Consider the following 26,603-nt stretch of genomic DNA (forward strand, 5'->3'; position numbering starts at 1 on the left):
AATAGCCAGCCCCAGAGCAAGATAGCCAGCCCCAGAGCAAGATAGCCAGCCCCAGAGCAGGATAGCCAGCCCCAGAGCAAGATAGCCAGCCCCAGAGCAGGATAGCCAGCCCCAGAGCAGGATAGCCAGCCCCAGAGCAAGATAGCCAGCCCCAGAGCAAGATAGCCAGCCCCAGAGCAAGATAGCCAGCCCCAGAGCAAGATAGCCAGCCCCAGAGCAGGATAGCCAGCCCCAGAGCAGGATAGCCAGCCCCAGAGCAGGATAGCCAGCCCCAGAGCAGGTTAGCCAGCCCCAGAGCAGGATAGCCAGCCCCAGAGCAGGATAGCCAGCCCCAGAGCAAGATAGCCAGCCCCAGAGCAAGATAGCCAGCCCCAGAGCAAGATAGCCAGCCCCAGAGCAGGATAGCCAGCCCCAGAGCAGGATAGCCAGCCCCAGAGCAGGTTAGCCAGCCCCAGAGCAGGATAGCCAGCCCCAGAGCAGGTTAGCCAGCCCCAGAGCAGGATAGCCAGCCCCAGAGCAGGATAGCCAGCCCCAGAGCAAGATAGCCAGCCCCAGAGCAGGATAGCCAGCCCCAGAGCAGGATAGCCAGCACCCAAAACCTCTGAAACTGAGTGGTGTATTATACATTATAAAATACTGTACGGTATTATCCATGATCATACAATATTATTTGTTTCACGTTTATTTGTCACGGACGATGTACAAATGTTATACATTCTACCTTATATAGATGGACAGCTAATTTTTCTCTCCAGACCCCATAACAGTGTACATATTATTATTCATTATAATAGCCTAAGTGATTACTAAAGCTGGCGGTAGAGGGTTAGAGTCTCAATGTTTAATCAGTAACTCTATTCCCTTGCTACGATTGCGTGTGTCCTTCCGTCTTGAGTCAAACCCCTTAGCTACAAATCACCTTACTAAGGCTACAGTGACCTGATGCTGCAGGGTTACATGGAGTGTGTGTGTGTGTGTGTGTGTGTGTGTGTGTGTGTGTGTGTGTGTGTGTGTGTGTGTGTGTGTGTGTGTGTGTGTGTGTGTGTGTGTGTGTGTGTGTGTGTGTGTGTGTGGCTTCTGTCACCCATGATCCTACAGCGAGGACAACACTGCAACACTGCATCCGTATTGGACGGATGCAGCTACAGTAGCACTGGACCGGCCTGAGGCTGCAGGGGAAACTCAGTGTTCTGGACTCTGCTGACCACTGTCTCCCGGCTGCATGGGGAAACTCAGTGTTTTGGACTCTGCTGACCACTCTGTCTCCCGGCTGCAGGGGAAACTCAGTGTTCTGGACTCTGCTGACCACTCTGTCTCCCATTCCATGTAACAGAATGTTGCCATGGGCGATGACATTCTCCCCTTTAATGTTAAATCGAGGTTACAGGTTCTACCAACAAAATATAATCTAGCAATTTGGTACCTGGCATACCATGACACATTTTGTATTTTACATTATTCAAGTATAATGGAGTCTGTTACACATGTTGTGAATGATCGCTGTTTATACAATGACATTTACTTTGATAGACATTACTGCCTTTTCGACCTGCTTGCTAACCAGCAACATACCACCCTGCATCCCACTGCTGGCTTGCCTCTGAAGCTAAGCAGGGTTGCTCCTGGTCAGTCCCTGAATGGGAGATCAGACACTGCTGGCTAATGGTGTTGAAAGGCCAGTAAGAGGCATTCTTTCCTGGCTAAATTTCCAATCTGGTCACCTAATCATCCCTAGCTTCCAATTGGCTCATTCATCCCTTCTCTCCTGTAACTATTCACCAGGTTCTTGCTGTGAATGTGTTCTCAGTTTAACTTACCTGGTTAAATCAAAATACTTAGGTGAGACAGGTAGTCTCACCAACCATAAACATTCTTGAGGAAGTTGGTTTGATGATGATGTGTTTTCCTGTGTACCAAATACACTAGAGGGAGGTGTTAATTTGACTGTCACATGGAGCTGACAAGCTTCTCAAACACTGGCTGCTTGGACAGCTTCGGAAATAAACTCAGCAAAAAAAAGAACCGTCCCTTTTTCAGGACCCTGTCTTTCAAAGATAATTCGTAAAAATCCAAATAGCTTCACAGATCTTCATTATAAATGGTTTAAACCCTTTCCCATGCTTGTTCAATTAACCTTAAACAGAGCTACAGGGAGACAGGACAGACAGCTGATCGTCCTCGCATTGGCAGACCACGTGTAACAACACCTGCACAGGATCGGTACATCCGAACATCAAACCTGCGGGACAGGTACAGGATGGCAACAACAACTGCCCGAGTTACACCAGGAACGCACAATCCCTCCATCAGTGCTCAGACTGTCCGCAATAGGCTGAGAGAGGCTGGACTGAGGGCTTGTAGGCCTGTTGTAAGGCAGGTCCTCACCAGACATCACAGGCAACAATGCCTATGGGCACAAACCCACCGTCGCTGGACCAGACAGGACTGGCAAAAAGTGCTCTTCACTGACGAGTCACGGTTTTGTCTCACCAGGAGTGATGGTCGGATTCACGTTTATCGTCGAAGGAATAAGCGTTACACCGAGGCCTGTACTCTGGAGCGGGATCAATTTGGAGATGGAGGGTCCGTCATGGTCTGGGGCGGTGTGTCACAGCATCAACGGACTGAGCTTGTTGTCATTGCAGGCAATCTCAACGCTGTGTGTTACAGGGAAGACATCCTCCTCCCTCATGTGGTACCCTTCCTGCAGCCTCATCCGGAAATTGGAAACTTGCAAGTGCCACTTGCAAGTTTCCAGAAATGTCTGGAAACTTGCAAGTGCCTACGTGTTAGAGTGGGGTAACATCTCATGGCAAGAACTGACAAATCTGGTGCAGTCCATGAGGAGGAGATGCACTGCAGTACTTAATGCAGCTGGTGGCCACACCAGATACTGACTGTTACTTTTGATTTTGACCCCCTATTAGTTCCGGGACACATTATTCTATTTCTGTTAGTGACATGTCTGCGGAACTTGTTCAGTTTATGTCTCAGTTTTTGAATCTTGTTTTGTTCTTACAAATACTTACACTTGTTAAGTTTGCTGAAAATAAACGCAGTTGACAGTGAGAGTATGTTTCTTCTTTTGCTGAGTTTAGGTGGAAGTTAGTAGCTCTTGTGACGACTCTCCCCACTCTTCCTGCTGAATTCTTTGCTCTTGTTTTCCTTAATAGGATGTCGGTGGGCGGAGCCAGGAGGGTCGTCAGTGGAATGGGACACACCTGGGCTCGGGAGTGTCCTGGGATAAATACACTTTTCCCCAGTGCATCAAATAGACTCTCTCCATGCAGACACACTGTTGTTTTTGGTTGTGGAAATTTGTTTTGGCAGCTCTCAACACCATCTATGAACACATCCACTCACTTACACTACTGACTACACACACACACACACCATTGTACTTGTATATAGTTTACTTTGTTTAATACATTTTATCTCCGTGTGGTCTTCCTCTTTGTTATGGGCTATGAGACGGTTTGTAACAAGTGGGGGCTTGTCCGGGATCATAAGGTTGGTTCCTAGACATTTTGGCATTTGATGGTTTAGTGCTAATTGGGATGCGCTTTAGTTGTCTTATACGTGTTTGGTATTGTGCCTTAGAGACGTATCTGTGATGTTTGGTTGTCTGGTGATGTCATCAAACAGGTGCGTTGCCTGGAAAAGTGTGGCAGTAATTCTAGTGTTAAGCTAACTGGTAAGTGTATTTTGTTTGGGAGAAAATGTGGAGTTCGTGTTAAACTCTGTAGGTGTTTTCTTTTTTTTGGTACAGCTTTATTGAGTTGACTTTTTTGGTAGGACCAGGGTTGTTTGCCTTTGTTTGGTAAACTTGCCACTGCTGTGGATAGTTGGTTGTGTGCTGTGTTGGAGAGTGTAACATTGGTTAGTTGATTGCTCTCCTCGCTGTTGGGACATGGGTCCGAGGAGGTGAGTACAATCGACTGGGTACCTCAGTGGGAGATTTGGTAATGTTATTGCCATTTGCTACCCTGAGATACAGCCTTTCTTTTCCCCTGTTAGGCTTAATGATGTGTTCCACTAATGTTGCAGTGTGTGTTGACTGCTAAAGCGCAGGAAGCATATTCAGCTCTTGGTGTAGTTGACAGTGTCAGTTATGAGAAGGTTAAAATGGCTGTGTTACAGATTTACGGCTTACCGCCAACGATTTAGAACTTTAGAAAGGGCTGACAAACAGACTCATTTTGAGTTTGCGCGAGAGTTCTCTTCACAGTTTAATCGCTGGTGTTCCTCCTCTGTGGTTATGACTTTCCAGGGGCTGTGTGATCTGATTATGTTAGAGCAATTTAAAGACACAATCCCTGATCGAATAGCCATGTACATTAACGAATGCAAAGTGAAGACTGTCTCTGAAGCTGTGGTTTTGGCGGACGAGTATGTTTTGACTCACCAAAGTTGCTTTGGAGATCCCTGTATTCGGAGTGAGTGGGGGCATTTGGAGAGATTTGGGCCTCGCCCACCGAGACACTCTGTTTCACAAGCAGAGCTTCATTCATCTAGGGTTGAGCCTGGCTCCCGTGGTAAAGCTGACTTCAGTCAAGAGGGTTCAGATCATAAACGAATGTCCTGTTCTCAGAGTTAAGGGTAAATTCAGTACTTGCACTAACGTTAAAGCCTACAGCGTTAGCAGCGCCTGTCCAACATCAGTTCACACCTGTCACACTGTCTCATGCCCAGGTGCATCTGAAAGTCCCAATTAACCCAGATGATTTACCTTTACGGAGGGTTTTGTTTCTCTGTTAGGAAGTAACGACCCAGTGCCAGTGATGATCCTGAGGGACACAGGTGCCTCTGAGTCATTTGTGTTAGAGTCTGTGTTAGCCTTCTCTGCTGAGACTGATTCGGGGAATAGTGTTCTAATTAGGGGAATTGGTTTGAACACCCTGTCAGTTCCATTGTATAAACTGGTGTTGGATTATGGACTGGTGAAAGGCGAGGTTGTGTTAGGGGTGCATCCATCATTGCCTATTGAAGGTATTGACGTTATCCTTGGGAATAACTTCGCTGGTGAGCATGTATGGCCTGTCGTGTCACCATCTCTAGTGGTTTCCACTAAGCCGTCATTTGTAGGGATTCCCATTGAGAGCACGCAGCGTTTCCCAGAGGTGATCTCTGCATGCGCGGTGACGCGTTCCATGAGCCGTGGTGACCTGGACCTGCGCCTGCTAACGATGTTACAAAGAAATCTGTCACTACTTTCTCTGTTATCTGTGCCCAACTCCGATCTAATCAAGGATCAACGGGCTGACCCTCATTAGAAGAGTTGCGTAACCAAACTGTGCCTGTGGAACAGTTGGGAGATGTCGTCCATGGTTATTTCCTCTAGGATGTTGTCTTAATGAGAAAGTGAGTGCCTCATAGTTGTTTTGTGAGGGAGGCTATTAGTCAGGTTGTTGTACATGTTAAGCTTTGTGAGTTGGTGTTGAAAATGTCCCACAACGATGTTGCTGGACATCTGGGTGTGAGAACCTACAATCGCATACTGACATTTATTTTGGCCTAGGTTTAAAGAGGGATGTTATTAATACTTTCAACCCTCCCACTCTGTCTGCCGTATTCTTTCTCTTTGTTTTCCTTAATATGATATCGGTGGGTGGAGCCAGGGAGCCAGGGAGCCAGGGAGGGTCGTCAGCGGCATGGGACACACCTGGGCATAAATGTGTCCCGGGTATAAATACATCTTTCCCTCGTACATCGACGAGACTCTCTCCACGCAGTCACACTGTTTTTATTTGTGGCAATTTTAGGCTTTTTTTGTAGTCACTTGTTTTGGCACCTCTCAACACCCTCATTATCACCATCTATGAACACATCCACTCACTTACACTACTGACTACACATATTGTTACTTGTATGTAGTTTACTTTGTTTAATAAATATGTTTGTTATTTCTTTTTCTCTGCGTTATCTTCCTCTTTGTTACGGGCTACGAGCCGGTTCATAGCACGCTGATATTTGTTAGTCTCGGCCACATAAATAGGCTTAAATACTAAAGCAATTGGCTAGTTACTGCTCTGTTTCAGCTGTTATGGGCAGTTTTTATCTCTATCAAATCATTTCTGGGTAACAATTAAGTACCTTACTGTGATTGTTTTCAATTAGAATGGTCAAAAAATAAACAAATAGCTTGTAACCAGGCAGGCTAAAACTCCATCCCACCAAAACAGGCTAGAATTTCACAAGAGCCCTTTTCAAACCGCTCTTACACTGAAAGGGAAGTATCATAGTTTTCACAATTGCACAGTATTATTCCAACATAGTGTGGAAATATATAAACTCATGGAAATCAGGTTTTTAAATGCGCTGGGCCTTTAAGTGTCCATGCAGTCAAAGACATATGACATGTTTGACTCCTTCTTGAATGTAATGTGATTTGTCGATTCAAATAAAGTATTTATAGTGTGGGGGGGTGTAAAGGATGGTTGCCGAGGGAAACTGGTCTGTGTTTGGAAACTCTCCAGTCCCCTGATGAGCCACCTCAGGTCAAAGTGCAGATGGGGAGTGATTAGGTTTGGGAGTCTATGTCCTTCTGTGTATGTGTGTGTGTGTGTGTCTAATTAATTTATAATCATATCAATTCATTTACCATGTTTGATCATTTCAATAAATATTCTTTCTTCTGCTAGAGCGGACTCTTCATAACCCCACAGTTATCTCTAATGAACGTGATCCCTTTCTACGGCGCTTCCGCTGCACTTTATCTAGAAAATCACATCTAGATTGGATTTGCATTGCTTGAACACGGTTAACAAGAGTCATACAGTATCTAACCTAACATTCAGCTTCTATAATGAGGGGCTTTGCTATATAAGGGTATCATCTATCTAAATGAGTTGCCTGGAGCTGAGATCACAGCATTAGGGATTTGATTATCTGAATTGAATATTAAGGCGTTACCATATTCTATTCAGTAAGATGCAGATAAGATTACCATTTGCAGAAAAGCACAAACAGGACCACACATGCTGCTCACACACACACAGACACACACACACGAAGACACATCCGGTCATTGTGCATGTGTAGACGTTGTGCTAACTAATGAAGAGAACGCTATTACTACATACAATCAACAATCTGCATCAACAGCTAACACATACAAACTGTTTGAGAAAATACACAATATAGCCCTTATACACAATATTTATTTCCATGCCACTGAAAGGGTTAAGTTAGAGCACATTAACCTTAAAAAAAAGAAAAGTCACATTTGCAGTTTCACATGTGTTGAGTTTAAATTTCAATTTAGAGTTCACATGTTAACACCACCTTTTGGGAGAATAACATGTTTTCACCTCACATGAATTGCAGTTTCACGTGTGAAATTTTTCTAATCTTCCTGGTTTTTGACCCTTGCCTGTCCTAACCCTGTACCCGCCCCTGCCTGACTACTGAGCCTGCCTGCCGTCCTGTACCTTTGCTCCACCTCTGGATTACCGACCTCTGCCTGACCTGAGCCTGCATGCCATCCTGTACCTTGACCTCTACTCTGGATTATCGACCCCTGCCTGCCTTGACCTGTCGTTTGCCTGCCCCTTTTGTTACAATAAATATTGTTACTTCACACAGTCTGCATTTGGGTCTTATCTTGGTACCTGATAGTTTCGCATTTAAAAAAAATCACATGAAAATCTCACTGTCACATGAAGAATTGCAAGTTCACATGAAATTCAATCACATGTGAAAATTGAATTTGCAGGTAAACATGTAAAAAAATCCACAAGTAGATGTGAAAAACATTCACCTAAATGTTTCATATGTGAAAAACTTCCACGTGATTGTTTTTCACCTTTGAACTTTGCAATTCCACATGTGAAAGAGTTTTTCACATATGAAGCTGCAAATTATGTTTCTACATGTGATTGTTTTTCTTTTATATTATGCTGACCTTTGCTTTCACTGCCTTTTTCCAGTTTCAAGCACATAGCAAATCAAATTGTATTTGTCACATGTGCAACCTTACCGTGAAATGCTTATTTCCAAGCCCTTAACCCACAATGCAGTTCAAGAAATAGAGTTAAGAAAATATTTACTAAATAAGCTAATGTAAAAATAAATATTTAAAAAAATAAAGTAACACAAGAAAACAACATAATAACGAGGCTATATACAGAGGGTACAGATTAGTCAAGGTCATTTGTAAAGTGACTATGCATAGATAATAAACAGTGGGTGGCCATTTGATTAATTGTTCAGCAGTCTTACGGCTTGGAGGCAGAAGCAGTTAAGGAGCAAGGTAAAAAATATGTTGTTCAGGCAGTTCTTGTTCCCCGGGAGGCCGTCATTGTAAATAAGAATTTGTTCTTAGCTGACTTGCCTAGTTAAAAATAAATGTCAGGACGCTTGGCCCCAGTGATGTACTGGGCCGTACGCACTACTCTCCGTACGCACTACTCTCTCTCTGCCATACCAGGCGGTGATGCAACCGGGAAGGATGCTCTTGATGGTACAGCTGTGCAATTTTTTGAGGATACGGGGACCCATGCCAAATCTTTTCAGTCTCCTGAAGGGGAAAAGTTGTTGTCGTACCCTCTTCACGACTGTCTTGGTGTGCTAAGACCATGATAGTTGTTGGTGATGTAGAGACCAAGGAACTTGAAACTCTACCTGCTCTCTATCCGCACCATGTTAATGGGGGGCCTGTTCGGCCCTCCTTTTCCTGTAGTCCACGATCAGCTCCTTTGTCTTGCTCACATTGAGAGAGAGGTTGTTGTCGTGGCACCACACTGCCAGGTCTCTGACCTCCTCCCGATAGGCTGTCGGTCTCATCATTGTCGGTGATCAGGCCTACCACTGTTGTGTCATCAGCATACTTAATGATGGTGTTGGAGTCATGCATGGCCACGCAGTTGTGGGTGAACAGGGAGTACAGGAGGGGATTAAGCACGCACCCTAAGGGGACCCAGTGTTGAGGATCAGCGTGGCAGATGTGTTGTTTCTTACCCTTACCACCCACTGGCACCGCGTCTGGAATCCAGTAAGGAGGTGTTTGGTCCCAGGGTCCTTAGCTTAGTGATGAGCTTTGTGGGCACAATGGTGTTGAACGGTAAGCTGTAGTCAATGAACCTCATTCTCACATAGGTGTTCCGGAAAATGGCAGTGTGGATTGGGATTGCATCATCTGTGGATCTGTTGGTGTGGTATGAAAATTGGAGTGGGTCTAGGGTTTCAGGCTTGATGGTTTTCATGTGAGACATGACCAACCTTTCAAAGCACTTCATCGCTACTGATGTGAGCGCTACGGGCGGTCATCATTTAGGCAGGTTACATTCGCTTTCTTGGGCACAGGGACTATGGTGGTCTGCTTGAAACATGTACTGTAGGTATTACAGTCTTGGTCAGGGAGAGGTTGAAAATGTCAGTGAAGACACTTGCCAGTTGGTCCACCATGCTTTGAGTACACGTCCTGTTAATCCGTCTGGCCGCGCGGCTTTGTGAATGTTGACCTGTTTAAAGGTCTTGTTCACATCGGCTACAGAGAGCGTTATCACACAGTCATCTGGAACAGCTGGTGCTCTCATGCATGCTTTAGTGTTGCTTGCCTCGAAGTGAGCATAAAAGGCATTTTGCTCGTCTGGTAGGCTCGCGTCACTGGGCAGCTCACGCAGGATTGCCCTTTGTAGTCCGTCAAATATCAAGCCCTGCCACATCCGACGACCGTCAGAGCCAGTGCAGTAGGATTCAATCTTAGTCCTGTATTGATGCTTTACCTGTTTGATGGTTTGTTTGAGGGCATAGTGGGATTTCTTAGAAGCGTCCGGATTAGTGTCCCGCTCCTTGAAAGCGGTAGCTCTGGACTTTAGCTCGTTGGGGATGTTGCCTGTAATCCATGGCTTCTGGTTGGGAAATGTATGTACGGTCACTGTGGGGATGACGTCGTTGATACACTTATTGATGAAACCGCATCCACGTCATCTGACCGTTTCCGTATTGAGCGAGTCACTGGTACTTCCTCCTTTAGTTTTTGCTTGTAAGTAGGAATCAGGAGGATAGAATTATGGACAGATTTGCCAAATGGAGGATGAGGGAAAGCTTTGAATGCGTCTCTGTGTGTGGAGTAAAGGTGGTCTAGAGGTTTTTTTTCTCTCTGATTGCACATGTGACATGCTGGTAGAATTGAGGTAAAACGGTTGTAAGTTTGCCTGCATTAAAGTCCCCGTCCACTAGGAAAGCCGCTTCAGGATGAGCATTTTCTTGTTTGTTTATGGCCTTACACAGCTCATTGAATGCGGTCTTAGTGCCACCATCAGTTTGTGGTGGTAAATAGACAGCTACGAACAATATAGATGAGAACTCTCTTGGTAGATAGTGTGGTCTACAACCTATCATGAGAAAAAAATCTCTTGATTTGTTCACACGCGCGTTCGCACATGTCTGAGGTGTTTCTTTCATGTATTTTTTTTGTTAGGGATAAAGCCCCTTTAATACAATAACAATTTCTCTGAGCCTAGAATCCCTGCAGAATCCTTAGCAAGCACCCTCACATGTACCACAAGGTGCTTCCCCCAGCTACTTCTCATCTTATACCACAACACACGCACGCACGCACACACACACACACACACACACTAACAGAAAAGCACACAGACACAAAGGACACCAATAATACAAAAGCTGACACAACCTCTTAGTGTTCTATCACCATGCTCCGTATCTGTCCCTATAGAACACCAACCAATCTGCACAGACAGACAGACAGACAGACAGACGAGCACCGGTATTCATTACCGCTAACTGTGTCTGAAAGCCGTGCTACAGTGCACTCACCCCCCCCACACACTCTCTCACTTGCTCTGTCTCTCACTCTCTCCTTCTCTGTGTGCACGGTCTTGCTGAATGGTGAAGCCTGCTCTCCCCCTGCCGGTGAGAGTGTGTGTGTGTGTGTGTGAGCGTGTGTCTCCTTCACTACAGCAGACCCTCCCCCTGCCGGTGAGAGTGTGTGTGTGTGTGTGTGTCTCCTTCACTACAGCAGACCCTCCGCCTGCCGGTGAGAGTGTGTGTGTGTGTGTGTGTGTGTGTGTCTCCTTCACTACAGCAGACCCTCCGCCGCTCGAGGAACAACCCACCAAACATATGGAGCAACAGTCTCTCCATCTCTTTCAATTCAATGTAAGGGGTTTATTGGCATGAGAAACATATGTTAACGTTGCCAGTGAAGTAGATAATAAACAAATGTGAAATAAGTTTCAAAAGAATAAAGACATTTCAAACATCATATTATGTCTATATACAGTGTTGCAACGATGTGCAAATAGTTAAAGTACAGAAGGGAAAATAAATAAACATAAATAAATATAGGTTGCATTTGGATGTGGATTTTGGCAGCTCCCCGCACCTCTCTGATTCAGAGGGGTGGGGTTAAATGCGGAAGACACGTTTCAATTGAATGCCTTCAGTTGTACAACTGACTAGGTATCCCCCCTTTCCCTTTCCCTATTTACAAGGGTGTTTGTTCTTCACTGGTTGCCTTTTTCTTGTGGCAACAGGTCACAAATCTTGCTGCTGTGATGGCACACTGGTATTTCACCCAATAGATATGGGAGTTTATTAAAATTTGATTTGTTTTGGAATTCTTTGTGGGTCTGTGTAATCTGAGGGAAATATGTGTCTTTAATATGGTCATACATTAGGCAGGAGGTTAGGAAGTGCAGCTCAGTTTCCACCTCATTTTGTGGGCTATGCTCACTGAGTCTCTATCTGACACACACACACACACACACACACACACACACACACACACACACACACACACACACACACACACACACACACACACACACACACACACACACACACACACACACACACACACACACACACACACACACACACACACACACACACACACACACACACACACACACAGGCGAAGAGTCCTTCAATAATAAAGGCCTCCCAGGCAAAAGACACCTGTCTGTAGAGAGCAGAGAATATCCTGATCCAAAACACCCCCCTGAACAGCATGACCCAAAACACCCCCCTGATCACCTTGACCCAACCCCCCCCCCCCTGAACACCCTGACCCAAAACACCCTCCTGAACAGCCTGACCCAAAACACACAACTGAACAGTCTGACCCAAAACACATCCCTGAACAGCCTGAACAGCATAACCCAAAACACACAACTGTCCTTGATGTTTAATGGTCTGCACATCTACAGAAACTGGAATTGGCGGAATGTGTTTGAGAGAGTTTCAGATTTTTTTTTATTTGCTATTACATCTCTCTTCCTCTTTCTTTCTCATTCTCTTCCCCTCCCTTCTGTTACTCTCATTCTCTTCCCCTCCCTTCTGTTACTCTCATTCTCCATTTCTGATACTCTCGTTCTCTCTCTCCCTTGTTTTCCTCTCTATTGCGCTCCAATCTTTACATCCTCTCTTCCCTCCTTGTTTTCTCTCTTCATCTGTTCCCCTCTTCTTGCTTCCTGCTTTCTTACTCTCTCTATTCCTCCCTTTCTTTTAATAGCAATGCAAGGGAAGAGGATGAACATTTGTAGAAAGACATGCCTGCCTCATTCGCTCACTGCTGTGTGCATGTGTATGTTTCCGAGAGAGAGAGAGAGAGAGAGAGAGAGAGAGAGAGAGAGAGAGAGAGAGAGAGAGAGAGACAGAGAGAGAGAGAGAGAGAGGTCACGATCAGATGAGCTCCTGCATTTTTCAGCATTTTCTTTAAAAAAGATAGGTTTAGAGTTAGATAAACTTGGATTTTTTGTCAGGAACACATACAGGATGCTACCCTCTACTACATAACCTTCACTTCAAATCAAAACTCAAAACCTACAACCTGATTTTGGATGGAATTACAGAATCACCTGAAAAGTTCACAACAACCAAGGTTTATAATTCTTTACAGCATATTCTCTGGAAAACAACAGAAACCTGAAAACACCACCCAACCTGGAACTGAGTGAGTAATGTTTAGTCTGAAACTATATTCTATTTCCAAAAGCCAAGAAGAAAAATACATGACATTACTTTATAAGGCCTGAATGGTAACATAATTCTTCCAAGCTTGATACAGCTTCAACTAGCACTGACGTGTCAAGTGAGAGGTGTCAAAGCACATTAGCCCAACAATGGCAGGAGAGTCGAATAGTCTACCCCAACCAAATGGAGAGGCCTTAGAAGCTGCCTCCCGCTGTTCAGAGGTAATTAAAATACATTACCCTGTGAGTGTTAAGAATGATAAGGCAAGAAAAGATCACAAAATGAAGCTCCTTATGGAAAATCAAGAGACACTTTTTGCTGACTATTACAAAAATGGGAACATCAGCAACCTTATCTTCCACACAAACCATCCCCTGGCATGGCACAGTGCTATATTAGCACACTACCCCTCTGTCAAGAGAGGGGGGGTTAACGAGGGGTGGAAACTCAGGATTCTTGACAACGAGGACGAGGAGTCAGCTAATATAAATCTATATAAGTCTGGAACAGTAATGGTACAGGGCAACCCCAAACAGTTTCAGCTGGACTTTCATCTAATCAAAGAATTAGCCCAGCAGGAGAAGCTCTCCCTTGATAAAGATACCCCCACCCCAAGTGGGTCAGACCAGACCTCCTCACCATATAACCCCACAGACGAGCAACCCTCAGCAAACAGTCAACCTCCCAGTACAGAGCACTCCTCCCTCATTGAAATGAAGGATAAATTTACCCAGCTGGAGGTAAGGCAGGTGGAGCTGGAACAGCAGGTGATTACACTCCAGTCAGCACAGACCCATACAACAGTCCAGCACAACAACCCCTTAACCAGACCAGGAGAGCTGGAGGTGGAGAGAGACATATCTGCACTCTGTACAGTGGTGAGACAACTTCAACAGGAGAAAGAGCAGAAGCAGGAGCAGAACAAAGCACTAGAGGAGAGGATCAGACTGCTGGAGGAGAGGGAGAGGGGGATGGATGAGAGGATCAGACTGCTGGAGGAGAGGTTGAGGGGGATGGCATGTGACAGAGAACAACCCACTAGGGAGGTGGCCATCCCCACAGAGACGCCAGCAGAACAGCCCACCTCAGCACCCGACAAAAGTCTCGACACCACAGCAGAACAGTCCACACCAGACCCTGACCATAGAGTCGACATCACAGCAGAACAGACAAAAGAAAAACCCCAAGCCCAGCAGCTCTCACCCCCTCTGAGCACCCCCCCTGTCAGCCACCCTGATAGCCCTCCTGACAACCCCCCCACACCCACTGAGGACAAACACAAGACACAGATTTTTCTCCTTATGGACTCAAATGGGAAATATATAGAAGAAAAAAAACTTTTTCCCAAACACAGTGTGTCTAAACTCTGGTGTCCAAACACCCAGTGCGCCCTAGACCTTCTGTCTGAGGACAAACTAGGCTCACCTAGCCACATAATAATACACACAGGCACAAACGACCTGAGAGCACAGCAGGAAAGGGTGGCCACAGCACTGAAGGGAGTGATTGAAAAAGCTTCTTCTACTTTCCCCAACGCACAAGTGGTTATCTCCACCCTGCTACCACGAAAAGACTTCCACCCTGCTACAATACAGCGGGTAAACGCAAGCATTTCCCGTGACTGTGCCTCAAAACCAAATGTTTTTCTGGCCCACCACTCCACCCTGGACTTGAACAGCCTCTATGACCAGGTCCACCTCTACAAGGCAGCAGTGCCCACCTTTGCCCGGACTCTAAAGGACATCGCTCTCAAACGAAGCCCCAACACTTCACACAGGAGCAACAGATCAATAGACACCCCACCCAGACCAGCGAGACACCCTCCAAGACCTCCAGGACCCCCCCCTAGACCTACACACCCCCCCCACATCAACCATGCCCACACCCAATTTAGGCCCCCTCAGATCAGACCCATGCCACTCCTGCCCACCCCATGCACCCCACCCCCGCAAAGAGGGCATCAACATGGAAGTCACACATACGCCCAGGTAGTGAGCGGGCAAACAGGCCCAACCCCCACTCTTACACTCGCCCAAGCCAACGGCATGTACCAGATGCTCAGCAGGCTCTGCTCACACTTACTGGCCTGAGGCCAAACCCCGACCAACAACATTGGACACTTTATGGAACAAAAAGCCTTCACTATATCATCCTGGAATATCCAAGGTCTGAGGTCATCTGCCTTTGGCCTAAAGAGCAGGAACCCGGACTTCACCAAAGAAATCGGTAATGCAGACATTGTCATCCTGCAAGAAACATGGTATAGAGGAGACGGACCCACTGGTTGCCCTCTAGGTTACAGAGAGCTGGTAGTCCCATCCACCAAACTACCAGGTGTGAAACAGGGAAGGGACTCAGGGGGAATGCTAATTTGGTATAGAGCAGACCTAACTCACTCCATTAAATTAATCAAAACAGGAACATTTTACATTTGGCTTGAAATTCAAAAGGAAATTATCTTAACAGAGAAAAATGTCCTCCTGTGTGCTACCTATATCCCCCCACTAGAATCCCCATACTTTAATGAAGACAGCTTCTCCATCCTGGAGGGGGAAATCAATCATTTCCAGGCCCAGGGACATGTATTAGTCTGTGGCGACCTAAATGCCAGAACTGGACAGGAACCTGACACCCTCAGCACACAGGGGGACAAACACCTACCTGGAGGTGACAGCATTCCCTCCCCCATATGCCCACCTAGGCACAACTATGACAACATAACCAACAAAAACGGGTCACAACTCCTGCAGCTCTGTCGCACGCTGGGTATGTACATAGTCAATGGTAGGCTTCGAGGGGACTCCTATGGTAGGTACACCTATAGCTCATCTCTTGGCAGTAGCAGTGTAGACTACTTTATCACTGACCTCAACCCAGAGTCTCTCAGAGCGTTCACAGTCAGCCCACTGACACCCCTATCAGACCACAGCAAAATCACAGTCTACTTGAACAGAGCAATACTCAATCATGAGGCATCAAAGCCAAAGGAACTGAGTAACATTAAGAAATGCTATAGATGGAAGGAATGCAGTTTGGAAACCTACCAAAAAACAATTAGGCAACAGCAAATTCAATCCCTTTTAGACAACTTCCTGGGTAAAACGTTCCACTGCAATAGTGAAGGTGTAAACTTGGCAGTAGAAAATCTTAACAGTATATTTGACCTCTCAGCTTCCCTATCAAATCTAAAAATCTCAAATAGAAAACTGAAGAAAATGAACAACAATGACAAATGGTTTGATAAAGAATGCAAAAATCTAAGAAAGAAATTGAGAAACCTGTCCAACCAAAAACATAGAGACCCGGAAAACCTGAGTCTACGCCTTCACTATGGTGAATCACTAAAACAATACAGAAATACACTACGGAAAAAGAAGGAACAGCACGTCAGAAATCAGCTCAATGTAATTGAAGAATCCATAGACTCTAACCAATTCTGGGAAAATTGGAAAACACTAAACAAACAACAACACAAAGAATTATCTATCCAAAATGGAGATGTATGGGTAAACCACTTCTCCAATCTTTTTGGCTCTATAACAAAGAATAAAGAGCAAAAACATATACATGATCAAATACAAATCCTAGAATCAACTATTAAAGACTACCAGAACCCACTGGATTCTCCAATTACCTTGAATGAGTTACAGGACAAAATAAAAACCCTCCAACCCAAAAAGGCCTGTGGTGTTGATGGTATCCTTAATGAAATGATCAAATATACAGACAACAAATTCCAATTGGCTATATTAAAACTCTTTAACATCGTCCTTAGCTCTGGCATTTTCCCCAATATTTGGAACCAAGGACTGATCACCCCAATCCACAAAAGTGGAGACAAATTTGACCCCAATAACTACCGTGGAATATGCGTCAACAGTAACCTTGGGAAAATACTCTGCATTATCATTAACAGCAGACTCGTACATTTCCTCAATGAAAACAATGTACTGAGCAAATGTCAAATTGGCTTTTTACCAAATTACCGTACAACAGACCATGTATTCACCCTACACACCCTAATTGACAACCAAACAAACCAAAACAAAGGCAAAGTCTTCTCATGCTTTGTTGATTTCAAAAAAGCCTTCGACTCAATTTGGCATGAGGGTCTGCTATACAAATTGATGGAAAGTGGTGTTGGGGGTAAAACATACGACATAATAAAATCCATGTACACAAACAACAAGTGTGCGGTTAAAATTGGCAAAAAACACACACATTTCTTCTCACAGGGTCGTGGGGTGAGACAGGGATGCAGCTTAAGCCCCACCCTCTTCAACATATATATCAACGAATTGGCGCGGGCACTAGAACAGTCTGCAGCACCCGGTCTCACCCTACTAGAATCCGAAGTCAAATGTCTACTGTTTGCTGATGATCTGGTGCTTCTGTCACCAACCAAGGAGGGCCTACAACAGCACCTAGATCTTCTGCACAGATTCTGTCAGACCTGGGCCCTGACAGTAAATCTCAGTAAGACCAAAATAATGGTGTTCCAAAAAAGGTCCAGTCGCCAGGACCACAAATTCCATCTAGACACCGTTGCCCTAGAGCACACAAAAAACTATACATACCTCGGCCTAAACATCAGCACCACAGGTAGCTTCCACAGAGCTGTGAACGATCTGAGAGACAAGGCAAGAAGGGCATTCTATGCCATCAAAAGGAACATAAATTTCAACATACCAATTAGGATCTGGCTAAAAATACTTGAATCAGTCATAGAGCCCATTGCCCTTTATGGTTGTGAGGTCTGGGGTCCGCTCACCAACCAAGATTTCACAAAATGGGACAAACACCAAATTGAGACTCTGCATGCAGAATTCTGCAAAAATATCCTCCGTGTACAACGTAGAACACCAAATAATGCATGCAGAGCAGAATTAGGCCGATACCCACTAATTATCAAAATCCAGAAAAGAGCCGTTAAATTCTACAACCACCTAAAAGGAAGCGATTCCCAAACCTTCCATAACAAAGCCATCACCTACAGAGAGATGAACCTGGAGAAGAGTCCCCTAAGCAAGCTGGTCCTAGGGCTCTGTTCACAAACACAAACACACCCCACAGAGCCCCAGGACAACAGCACAATTAGACCCAACCAAATCATGAGAAAACAAAAAGATAATTACTTGACACATTGGAAAGAATTAACAAAAAAACAGAGCAAACTAGAATGCTATTTGGCCCTAAACAGAGAGTACACAGTGGCAGAATACCTGACCACTGTGACTGACCCAAACTTAAGGAAAGCTTTGACTATGTACAGACTCAGTGAGCATAGCCTTGCTATTGAGAAAGGCCGCCGTAGGCAGACATGGCTCTCAAGAGAAGACAGGCTATGTGCACACTGCCCACAAAATGAGGTGGAAACTGAGCTGCACTTCCTAACCTCCTGCCCAATGTATGACCATATTAGAGAGACATATTTCCCTCAGATTACACAGATCCACAAAGAATTTGAAAACAAATCCAATTTTGATAAACTCCCATATCTACTGGGTGAAATTCCACAGTGTGCCATCACAGCAGCAAGATGTGTGACCTGTTGCCACAAGAAAAGGGCAACCAGTGAAGAACAAACACCATTGTAAATACAACCCATATTTATGCTTATTTATTTTAACTTGTGTGCTTTAACCATTTGTACATTGTTACAACACTGTATATATATAATATGACATTTGTAATGTCTTTCTTGTTTTGAAACTTCTGTATGTGTAATGTTTACTGTTAATTTGTATTGTTTATTTCACTTTTGTGTATTATCTACCTCACTTGCTTTGGCAATGTTAACACATGTTTCCCATGCCAATAAAGCCCCTTGAATTGAATTGAATTGAATTGAATTGAGAGAGAGAGAGAGAGAGAGAGAGAGAGAGAGAGAGAGAGAGAGAGAGAGAGAGAGAGAGAGAGAGAGAGAGAGAGAGAGAGAGAGAGAGAGAGAGAGAGAGAGAGAGAGAGGACATTTATAGAAGAACAAGAACACACTCACTGTTCCCTCTCGGTTTACAAATATGTTTGTTTACACACACACATACTACATAAACACACACACACACACACGCTACATACACACAACGCATGCAAGTGATCATCATCAACAGGATCATCAACATTGGCAGCCTCAGCATAGCCTGTACATCTGCATAGCCAGCTAATGTCAAAGACATAGAGTAACTGTGTGTGTGTGTGTGTGTGTGTGTGAAGAATCTCACCGTGAAGCTGTTGTTAACATTCTTAGTGCTGGACTCGGCCACGCTGGCATCAGATAGGTCCACCTCGTCAAATATCAGTGACTGCAGATAGGAGAGGTGAGAGGAGAAGATCAGAAGAGAGAGGAGAAGAGAGGTGAGAGTAAAGGAGAAGAGAGGTGAGAGAGGAGAGAAGAGACGAGAGAAGAAGAAGAAAGGAGGCAGACAAAACAACAACAGAATAACTACTCAGAGTACGATAAAACACAAATAATGCTAAAATACACAAAACATATCTTGTCTCAGCCTGTGACTTTTCTGAAGGAAACTCTATGGGAGTCTTATCTTAAACAATGACTTTAGGGCTGGGGTCAATCTCCACTGACCTAGAGAAGAAAATACAAATCAATTTTGAAGTCATAATGGAACAAATACTGACTTGAGAGCTGTGCACACTACTACAAGGTACACATGTCCCTATAGATCACAATGCATGATTTACATAACCTCTGAGTTAAAAGCACTTCAACATCTGAAGTTACGATTCAGTCCCTAATTTTCTAGCTGACCCCAACCCTGAATTTTAGTGGGCATTTACACAGGCAGCTAAATTCTGATCTTTTTCCACTCATTGGTCTCTTGACCAATCAGATCAATAATTTACCAATCAGATCAATAATTGACCAATCAGATCAGTCCATCTTTCAGCCTCATATACTTACTCTATAATAATCACACATGCTTGTATGTTCCCTCAGGGCTAGTCAACCTTCCTACAGGGTTGTGCAGGGTTTTGATCCAACCCTACTAAAACACCTCTGATTCAGCTAATCAGCTGCTGGTCAGGACCATGATTAACCTAATATGGGGTGTTTGCGCAGGGCCGTATCAAAAGCCTGCACCCCAGTACAGCTCTCCTAGAGGAGGGTTGGCCATCCCTTTGTTCTATTAACACCTGTAAGCATGACGTATTATCATGCACTACACACACATCACATGGTAACAGGTGAGAATATAATAAGCCGATAGTCTATGGTGGTAGTAACGGTGTTATGAAGCAAAATAAAGTACCATGCTAATGATGATCAGGGATGAATCAACGTAGGCCAAGTGACTGTAGACCTGATGGTTTCTATTCAACGTAGGCCAAGTAACTGTAGACCTGATGGTTTCTATTCAACGTAGGCCAAGTAACTGTAGACCTGATGGTTTCTATTCAACGTAGGCCAAGTAACTGTAGACCTGATGGTTTCTATTCAACGTAGGCCAAGTAACTGTAGACCTGATGGTTTCTATTCAACGTAGGCCAAGTAACTGTAGACCTTCTGGTTTCTATTCAACGTAGGCCAAGTAACTGTAGACCTTCTGGTTTCTATTCAACGTAGGCCAAGTAACTGTAGCCTTCTGGTTTCTATTCAACGTAGACCAAGTGACTGTAGACCTGATGGTTTCAAATCAACGTAGGCCAAGTAACTGTAGACCTGATGGTTTCTATTCAACGTAGGCCAAGTGACTGTAGACCTGATGATTTCTATTCAACGTAGGCCAAGTAACTGTAGACCTGATGGTTTCTATTCAACGTAGGCCAAGTAACTGTAGACCTGATGGTTTCTATTCAACGTAGGCCAAGTGACTGTAGACCTGATGGTTTCTATTCAACGTAGGCCAAGTGACTGTAGACCTGATGGTTTCTATTCAACGTAGGCCATGTAACTGTAGACCTGATGGTTTCTATTCAACGTAGGCCAAGTAACTGTAGACCTGATGGTTTCTACTCAACGTAGGCCAAGTAACTGTAGACCTGCTGGTTTCTATTGAAGCATGGCTGATATTTGTCCCACTTATGGCACAGACTCACTGCTGCTACTGATTGAGCTGGTGGATCAAGGCCTTAGCCTGGTCTCTCACCACAACCAATCAGCCAGTCAGTAGAGAGCAGTCATTCAGTCAGTCCGTCAGTTGAGAGCAGTCAATCAGTCAGTCAGTAGAGAGCAGTCAGTCAGTCAGTCAGTAGAGAGCAGTCAGTCAGTCAGTCAGTAAGTAGAGAGCAGTCAGTAAGTCAATCAGTCAGTAGAGAGCAGTCAGTCAATAGAGAGCAGTCAGTCAGTCAGTCAGTCAGTCAGTAGAGAGCAGTCAGTCAGTAGAGAACAGTCAGTCAGTCAGTCAGTCAGTAGAGAGCAGTCAGTCAGTCAGTCAGTCAGTAGAGAGCAGTCAGTCAGTCAGTCAGTAGAGAGCAGTCAGTCAGTCAGTCAGTCAGTAGAGAGCAGTCAATCAGTAGAGAGCAGTCCGTCAGTCAATCAGTCAGTAAGTCAGTCAGTCAGTCAGTCAGTAGAGAGCAGTCAGTCAGTCAGTCAGTAGAAAGCAGTCAGTCAGTCAGTCAGTCAGTAGAGAGCAGTCAGTCAGTCAGTCAGTCAGTAGAGAGCAGTCAGTCAGTCAGTCAGTAGAAAGCAGTCAGTCAGTCAGTCAGTCAGTAGAGAGCAGTCAGTCAGTCAGTCAGTCAGTAGAGAGCAGTCAGTCTGTCAGTCAGTAGAGAGCAGTCAGTCAGTCAGTCAGTCAGTAGAGAGCAGTCAGTCTGTCAGTCAGTCAGTCAGTAGAGAGCAGTCAGTCTGTCAGTCAGTAGAGAGCAATCAGTCAGTCAGTCAGTCAGTCAAGAGAGCAGTCAGTCAGATCTGTCAGTCAGTCAGTCAGTAGAGAGCAGTCAGTCTGTCAGTCAGTCAGTAGAGAGCAGTCAGTCAGTCAGTCTGTCAGTCAGTCAGTAGAGAGCAGTCAGTCAGTCAGTCAGTCAGTCAGTCAGTCAGTAGAGAGCAGTCAGTCAGTCAGTCTGTCAGTCAGTCAGTAGAGAGCAGTCAGTCAGTCAGTCAGTCAGTCAGTCAGTAGAGAGCAGTCAGTCAGTCAGTCAGTCAGTCAGTCAGTCAGTCAGTCAGTCAGTCAGTCAGTCAGTCAGTAGAGAGCAGTCAGTCAGTCAGTCAGTCAGTCAGTCAGTCAGTAGAGAGCAGTCAGTCTGTCAGTCAGTAGAGAGCAGTCAGTCAGTCTGTCAGTCAGTAGAGAGCAGTCAGTCAGTCAGTAGAGAGCAGTCAGTCTGTCAGTCAGTCAGTCAGTAGAGAGCAGTCAGTCTGTCAGTCAGTAGAGAGCAGTCAGTCAGTCAGTCAGTCAGTAGAGAGCAGTCAGTCTGTCAGTCAGTAGAGAGCAGTCAGTCAGTCAGTCAGTCAGTAGAGAGCAGTCAGTCAGTCTGTCAGTCAGTCAGTCAGTAGAGAGCAGTCAGTCTGTCAGTCAGTCAGTAGAGAGCAGTCAGTCTGTCAGTCAGTCAGTAGAGAGCAGATCAGATCAGATCAGTCTGTCAGTCAGTCAGTAGAGAGCAGATCAGTCAGTCAGTCAGTCAGTCAGTCAGTCAGTAGAGAACAGATCAGATCAGTCAGTCTGTCAGTCAGTCAGTAGAGAGCAGATCAGTCAGTCAGTCAGTCAGTCAGTCAGTCAGTAGAGAGCAGATCAGATCAGATCAGATCAGATCAGATCAGATCAGATCAGATCAGATCAGATCAGATCAGATCAGATCAGTCAATAGAGAGCAGTCAGATCAGATCAGATCAGATCAGATCAGATCAGTCAGTAGAGAGCAGATCAGATCTGTCAATCAGTAGAGAGCGAGTCAGATCAGATCTGTCAGTCAGTAGAGAGCAGATCAGATCAGATCGAGTCAGATCAGATCTGTCAGTCAGTCAGTAGAGAGCAGTCAGTCAGTCAGTCAGTCAGTCAGTCAGTCAGTCAGTCAGTCAGTCAGTCAGTCAGTCAGTCAGTCAGTCAGTCAGTCAGTCAGTCAGTCAGTCAGTCAGTCAGTAGAGAGCAGTCAGTCAGTCAGTCAGTCAGTCAGTAGAGAGCAGTCAGTCAGTCAGTCAGTAGAGAGCAGTCAGTCAGTCATTCAGTCAGTAGAGAGCAGTCAGTCATTCAGTCAGTAGAGAGCAGTCAGTCAGTCAGTCAGTCAGTCAGTCAGTAGAGAGCAGTCAGTCAGTCAGTCAGTCAGTCAGTAGAGAGCAGTCAGTCAGTCAGTCAGTCAGTAGAGAGCAGTCAGTCAGTCAGTCAGTAGAGAGCAGACGAGCCAGGACCTGCTAATAGGATCAACATGATATCTAAACACAACCTGCCTGATGACGACATCACTACTGCCTGCGTCCTTGCTCTTAAAGGCCCGGAGGCCAACTACACTGCAGCTGTAGCTGGTAGAGGAATGCCCCTACTGTGTGTGTGTGTGTGTCCTTAACAACTGCAGCTGTCAGAGAAATGCGCCATTTATGACCTGCTCTCCTGGGCTGGTTTAACAGCAGGGTGGGGACACCAGAGAGTGTGTGTGTGGAATGCCATCATAAACATTTCCACTTATTCCAGCACTCTTGGCTGTCATGACATGGCTGGCATCACATGTGTGTGTGTGAGTCTGTTTGTGAGGTCTTAGCAATGACACACGCACACACACGCCGGCACACGCACACACACCATTCTTATCAACTAACACACAGCAGGATGTATTGGACGTCCATTACAGAGACGGTGTAGATCAGGACTCTGTTCAAACACTTATCAAACCTTCTATCGTCCTTTTCCTGAACTAGTCATTAATCTGTATGTGATTGGATAAGGGAAACCCTTTGAACCAATCCAATTTCTTCAAGGAAAGGAGGAAGCAAGTTTGGATTTCGGACGTATTGGAACAGAGTCCAGGTCAGTGTTTCCCAATTCCAATCCTCGAGTACGCCCAACAGCACACATTTAGTTCTGGGGCAAGTGGTAAAACTCTGGTCCACTGTGGGCCAGCTGGTTTCCCTAAGGTACTCCTGGGAGGAAATGTTACGTTGATGCTTCATCTAGTCAGACATATTCACTGACCCAATAGAATAGGTGGGAAGAAATGTCAAAAGGACTGTAGCCCTCGAGAACTGGATTTACAGCCATACAGACTTAAATCAGAATAGAGCCTTACACCAGATCAGAGTCTAGAGCAGGGATCATCAGCAAGATTCAGCCACGGGCTAATTCTTTCTTGAGTGGATTGTTGGGGTCCAGGACATAATTACAAATAATTTGAAGACTGCAAATGGATCGCAAGAAGCCCAAACAGAAATAATATTGGACTAAAACATAATAATTTCAAACCTTGCTTATATTTGTGTACAATCACATCTCTTTATTATGCGTGGGAATACTTTGGAACAGATTTCCAAAATTAAAATCAATCACTTGGAGCTGAATTGCTGGTGTTTTTAAAATCTTTTTTGTCCAACAATAAAAATATGTATACTTGGGGGGCCAAATAAAACCACCTACATGCCAAATGCCCGCCAGTTGGGGAACCCTGGTCTAGAGCCTTAAATCAGAGTCTAGAGCCTAAAGTCAGAGTCTAGAGCATTAAATCAGAGTCTAGAGCCTAAAGTCAGAGTCTAGAGCCTTAAATCAGAGTCTAGAGCCTTAAATCAGAGTCTAGAGCCTTAAATCAGACTCGAGAGCCTAAAGTCAGAGTCTAGGGCCTTAAATCAGAGTCTAGAGCCTTAAATCAGACTCTAGAGCCTAAAGTCAGAGTCTAGAGGCTTAAGTCAGATTCTAGAGCCTAAAGTCAGATTCTAGAGCCTGAAGTCAGCATCTAGAGTCTTAAGTCAGAGTCTAAAGCCTTAAGTCGGCGTCTAAAGCCTTAAGTCAGATTCTAGAGCCTTAAATCTGATTTTTGAGCCTTAAATCAAAGTCAAGGGATGGGGTGGGCGAGGATGGAATGGTACTAAGTTGGTCCAGTCTTGGTGCTGCAGCTGACCCGTATCGACATCAGACCTTCCTCGGATCCGCTAGCCGGTGGAGTGCTGCGAGGCCCTGCCCAGCACACGGACAGGACCCTCCAACATACACGACTCCTGGACACGCCACGCAGCGCCCGCTCCTGCCACCGGGCCTGGGCACTGCCAGTCTGGGAGGTCGGGGGTTAGGGTTAGAGGTTAGGAGATAGGGGTAAAGGGAATACCAGACTGCCACAGCATAGGTTAGCGCAGGAGAAGTTGATTAGAAAAGACTGGAAGCTAGGATTAGAGGTAAAGGGTTAAGTTTCAGGACTCCTGCCAATGAGCCAAAGGATGGGGTTTGGGTCTGGGGTTATTTAGGTAAGAAGGTTAAGAATTATGGGGTTCAGGGTCAGAGGTAAGTTGAAACAGTTATGAGGGTTAGCGATTAGGACAGGATAGGGTAGGGTAGGAGAGGCGTTAGGGATTCTGGAGGGAAGAATGCTAGAGGTTATATAAGTTAGGGGTAAAGGGATGCAGGAGAGACAGGTCAGGGTTAAGGGTCAAAGGACAAAGGCCTAGAAGTTTTAGGGATAGGGGTTCTGAATATATAATTAGTGGTAAGGGCAGTCTTCAATACTGGTCCTGGAGAGCTAGAGCGTGTGTTGCAGGCTTTTGTCCCTACCCTTCATTAACACACCTGGTTCAACTACTAAAGGCTGTGGTACAGAATATAGCCTGTCTATCTGCCATGTGCTGTTGCTGGACCTCTATAATGGGCTACTATGGGAGTCAGTGAGAGTATTGTTTTTCTTACTACGTACAGTGCATTTGGAAAGAATTCAGACCCCTTGACTTTTTCCACATTTTGTTACGTTACAGCCTTATTCTCAAATGGATTAAATATATATTTTTCTCATCAATCTACACACAATAACCCATAACGACAAAGCAAAAACAGGCTTTGAGAAATGTTTGCAATTGCATAACATTTTTCAAACTGAAATATTATATCTACATACATGTAAGTACTCAGACCCTTTACTCAGTACTTTGTTGAAGCACCTTTGGCAGTGATTACAGCCTCAAGTCTTCTTGGGTATGACGCTACAAGCTTGGCACACCTGTATTTGGGGAGTTTCTCCCATTCTTCTCTGCAGATCCTCTCAAGCTCTGTCAAGTCGGATGGGGAGAGTCGCTGCACAGCTATTTCCAGGTCTCTCCAGAGATGTTAGATCGGGTTCAAGTCCTGGATCTGGCTGGGCCAATCAAGGACATTCAAAGACTTGTCCAGAAGCCATTCCTGCTTTGTCTTGGCTGTGTGCTTAGGGTCGTTGTCCTGTTGGAAGGTGAACATTCACCCCAGTCTGAGGTCCTGAGCGCTCTGGAGCAGGTTTTCATCAATGATCTCTACGAACTTTGCTCCATTCATCTTTCCTTTGATCCTGATTAGTCTCCCAGTCCCTGCTGCTGAAAAACATCCCCACAGTATGATGCTGCCACCACAATGCTTCACCGTAGGGTTGGTGCCAGGTTTCCTCCAGACATGTCGCTTGGCATTCAGGTCAAAGAGTTCAATATTGGTTTCATCAGACCAGAGAATCTTGTTTCTCTTGGTCTCAGTCCTTCAGATGCCTTTTGGTAACTCCAAGCAGGCTGTCATGTGCCTTTAACTGAGGAGTGATTTCCATCTGACCACTCTACCATAAAG

At 45.1% G+C, this 26,603-nt stretch overlaps 1 protein-coding gene across 7 annotated transcripts in view; it reads right to left on the bottom strand.

Annotated features, from left to right (window-relative positions):
• LOC139546313 (diacylglycerol kinase eta-like) overlaps positions 1–26,603 on the bottom strand; it is a 127,130-nt gene that overhangs the window by 71,851 nt on the left and 28,676 nt on the right. For 4 of the 7 annotated variants that reach the window (XM_071354549.1, XM_071354548.1, XM_071354547.1 and 1 more), the window contains 2 exons: positions 24,934–25,083; positions 19,164–19,244 (listed from right to left, as the gene is read on the bottom strand). In XM_071354549.1, coding sequence (XP_071210650.1) covers positions 19,164–19,244; positions 24,934–25,083 — 231 coding nt within the window. The remainder of the gene's footprint in view (positions 1–19,163; positions 19,245–24,933; positions 25,084–26,603) is intronic. The other 3 variants (XM_071354553.1, XM_071354552.1, XM_071354551.1) reach the window with 1 other exon arrangement.

This window comes from Salvelinus alpinus, chromosome 20 (genome assembly GCF_045679555.1).
Source record: "Salvelinus alpinus chromosome 20, SLU_Salpinus.1, whole genome shotgun sequence".
Classification (NCBI taxonomy): domain Eukaryota; kingdom Metazoa; phylum Chordata; class Actinopteri; order Salmoniformes; family Salmonidae; genus Salvelinus; species Salvelinus alpinus.